Raw genomic sequence first — 2,184 nt, 5'->3', positions numbered from 1 at the left:
GGAAAATCCACCTAAAAACTTAATCACTGCAGTCAGTAAATCCAGGTTAGCATCCTGCCTTCTAATATTATTTCTGTTGGAGCCACTCAGATGGTGCGCTGTCAGTAGGAATACCATTCAACAACCATCTCAGGCCCGGTCGCCTCCTCGCGGTTCGCCGCGGCGCTGGAAGGCGGTTTTCCTGTATGTAATCCAAACTCCAGCAACCAGGATAATAAAAGCAAACATGTTTTGTCGGCAGGCTTCTGCATTTGAAGTTAATTTAGGCGTTAATAAGCTGTTTCAGAGGAGTGATCATAGCGCTCTGTATCATCAGCGATGTATTCGTCTCCCTGCCAGCTACAAGAGCTGCGTCTGTAATTGTTTGATGCGGCGCGTTGAGCAGCAAAAGTTCAATTTTTCCATCTCGAGCAGCAGCGCGTTTGCGTCGCTGCTTCAGCTGCTTCAGACTGCTCATTTTGCTCCGCCTTGATGCGCGTCAACCATTGACTTTACATGTAAACTCACTGCTCCTGCTGCGTTCAGTGTGAATGCAGCTTAAGTTTACAGCGATAACCTTTTGTATACGTTCTTAAATTTGTTTCAGCATACCTATGAAAACGGATGCAATTGTTCTCTTTTTTTAGCTTTTAGAGGAGTTCACCAACATTAAAAAACATTAAAATTTTTTTTTACATATTTTGAAAATTGAAATGTTTCAACCAAGAAGAGCTACTTCGAGATACCTGAGCAGAACTGTAAGCAATCCCCAAAGGTTGGACGAGCAGAAACTCTACTCAGAGTTTTTGACGTAACTTTTGAAACCAATTATAGAGTTTTGGCTGACTGTCATAGGTGCTTAAAAAAATGAAAAATAACACATTAATTTAAATATAAATAAATTTGCAACCAGGGTTGCTCTAAATTCCAAAAAAAAAAAAATTAAAAACAACCGACTGGTCTTTCTTTCCAAGTTTAAAGACGTTTCAATTCAAAATGTCATGAATAGTAATGAGTTGGAGGTTTTATACAGTAGCCCAACAAAGCCTTGTTTTTGTTTTGAAAACATGCAAATTGGAACAGGCGAAGGGGTCCACCCATTTGGAATGGGGGTTGTTTGGCTTATTTTGTTAGACTGCAATGCCCCATAAACATGTAAGTGTCTGAAACTTGCTTTAAATACAGAGGCAGAAGCGGTACCTGTGCCCAGCCTTACGAGAGGGTTGGTCTGCAGCAGAGCAGAGATGAGGGCCTGGGCGTCTGCAGGCAAAGCCTCATCACCTTCTGGCCAAACTATGTCATCTGCAATAAGCACCTGGGTTAAGGTAAGACATCTTAAGAGGACAAATCACAAGAAGTCCAGATGAAATCTGCTTTCTCACCACTGATGACCTGTCCAAACAGCTCCTCAGGTGTGTCCCCAAAGAAAGGCACACACCCCACCAAGAATTCATACAGGATGATGCCCATGGCCCACCAGTCCACAGGTTTTCCGTAGCCTTGTCGGAGAATCACCTCAGGAGCGATGTACTCAGGGGTCCCACACACCTGTGAGGAGAGATGGGAGGGATTTTAGAGAACAAGAAAAGAGAAAGATCAGCTAAACATTTTAAAAATGCAAAATGTTGAGTGCTTGTCATAAAAACTTTTCAAATCCAGTTTAGTGGATGCAACCATTAAACAAACCCTTGCTGCTGAAATGTCTCCCAGTGGGGTAAAAATAACGTTGTTTGTTTACACAGTGGGAAATCAATTAAGAGTTTTCAGGTGATGACATAAGGAATGATACAAATATATACTAAGAGGGTACTAGAAGGAAGACTACAAGCACAAAGGATTAAAAAAAGCTAAGATTTATTTTTATAGAAAGAGGACTGATAACCCACGTTAAGACTTTCAATCAAAGTGCGTCCAATAAAGGTTTGATGAGCAGGGTGAGTCGTATCACAGATCAACAAAGTAAAAAAAGTAGTGAGGTATTGACACTGATTGTTGTAAACATGTTTTAATTCTCTGATGACACCAGCACAGAATTATTTAATTTGTGTGAAAAATGGGTGTGGATTCACGTTGCAATTTATTAAAGATTCAAGTTATTTATAGCAAGATTAGCAATTGTGATATAATAAGATTATGTAAACAATCTTTATATAATCTGTAAATCTGTAAATCTTATCTGTCATTATTTATCTTGTATTATAAACC

The 2,184-nt window shown here is 39.8% G+C and overlaps 1 protein-coding gene across 1 annotated transcript in view; it reads right to left on the bottom strand.

The window, feature by feature from the left end:
- LOC107082757 (microtubule-associated serine/threonine-protein kinase 1-like) overlaps positions 1 to 2,184 on the bottom strand; it is a 58,459-nt gene that overhangs the window by 18,916 nt on the left and 37,359 nt on the right. The window contains exons 13-14 of the mRNA XM_015371590.1: positions 1,362 to 1,527; positions 1,180 to 1,281 (exon numbers count right to left, since the gene is read on the bottom strand). Coding sequence (XP_015227076.1) covers positions 1,180 to 1,281; positions 1,362 to 1,527 — 268 coding nt within the window. The remainder of the gene's footprint in view (positions 1 to 1,179; positions 1,282 to 1,361; positions 1,528 to 2,184) is intronic.

Source organism: Cyprinodon variegatus, unplaced genomic scaffold (assembly GCF_000732505.1).
Source record: "Cyprinodon variegatus isolate N-32 unplaced genomic scaffold, C_variegatus-1.0 Scaffold61, whole genome shotgun sequence".
Lineage (NCBI taxonomy): Eukaryota > Metazoa > Chordata > Actinopteri > Cyprinodontiformes > Cyprinodontidae > Cyprinodon > Cyprinodon variegatus.
This window is presented reverse-complemented; position numbering and strand designations above follow the sequence as displayed.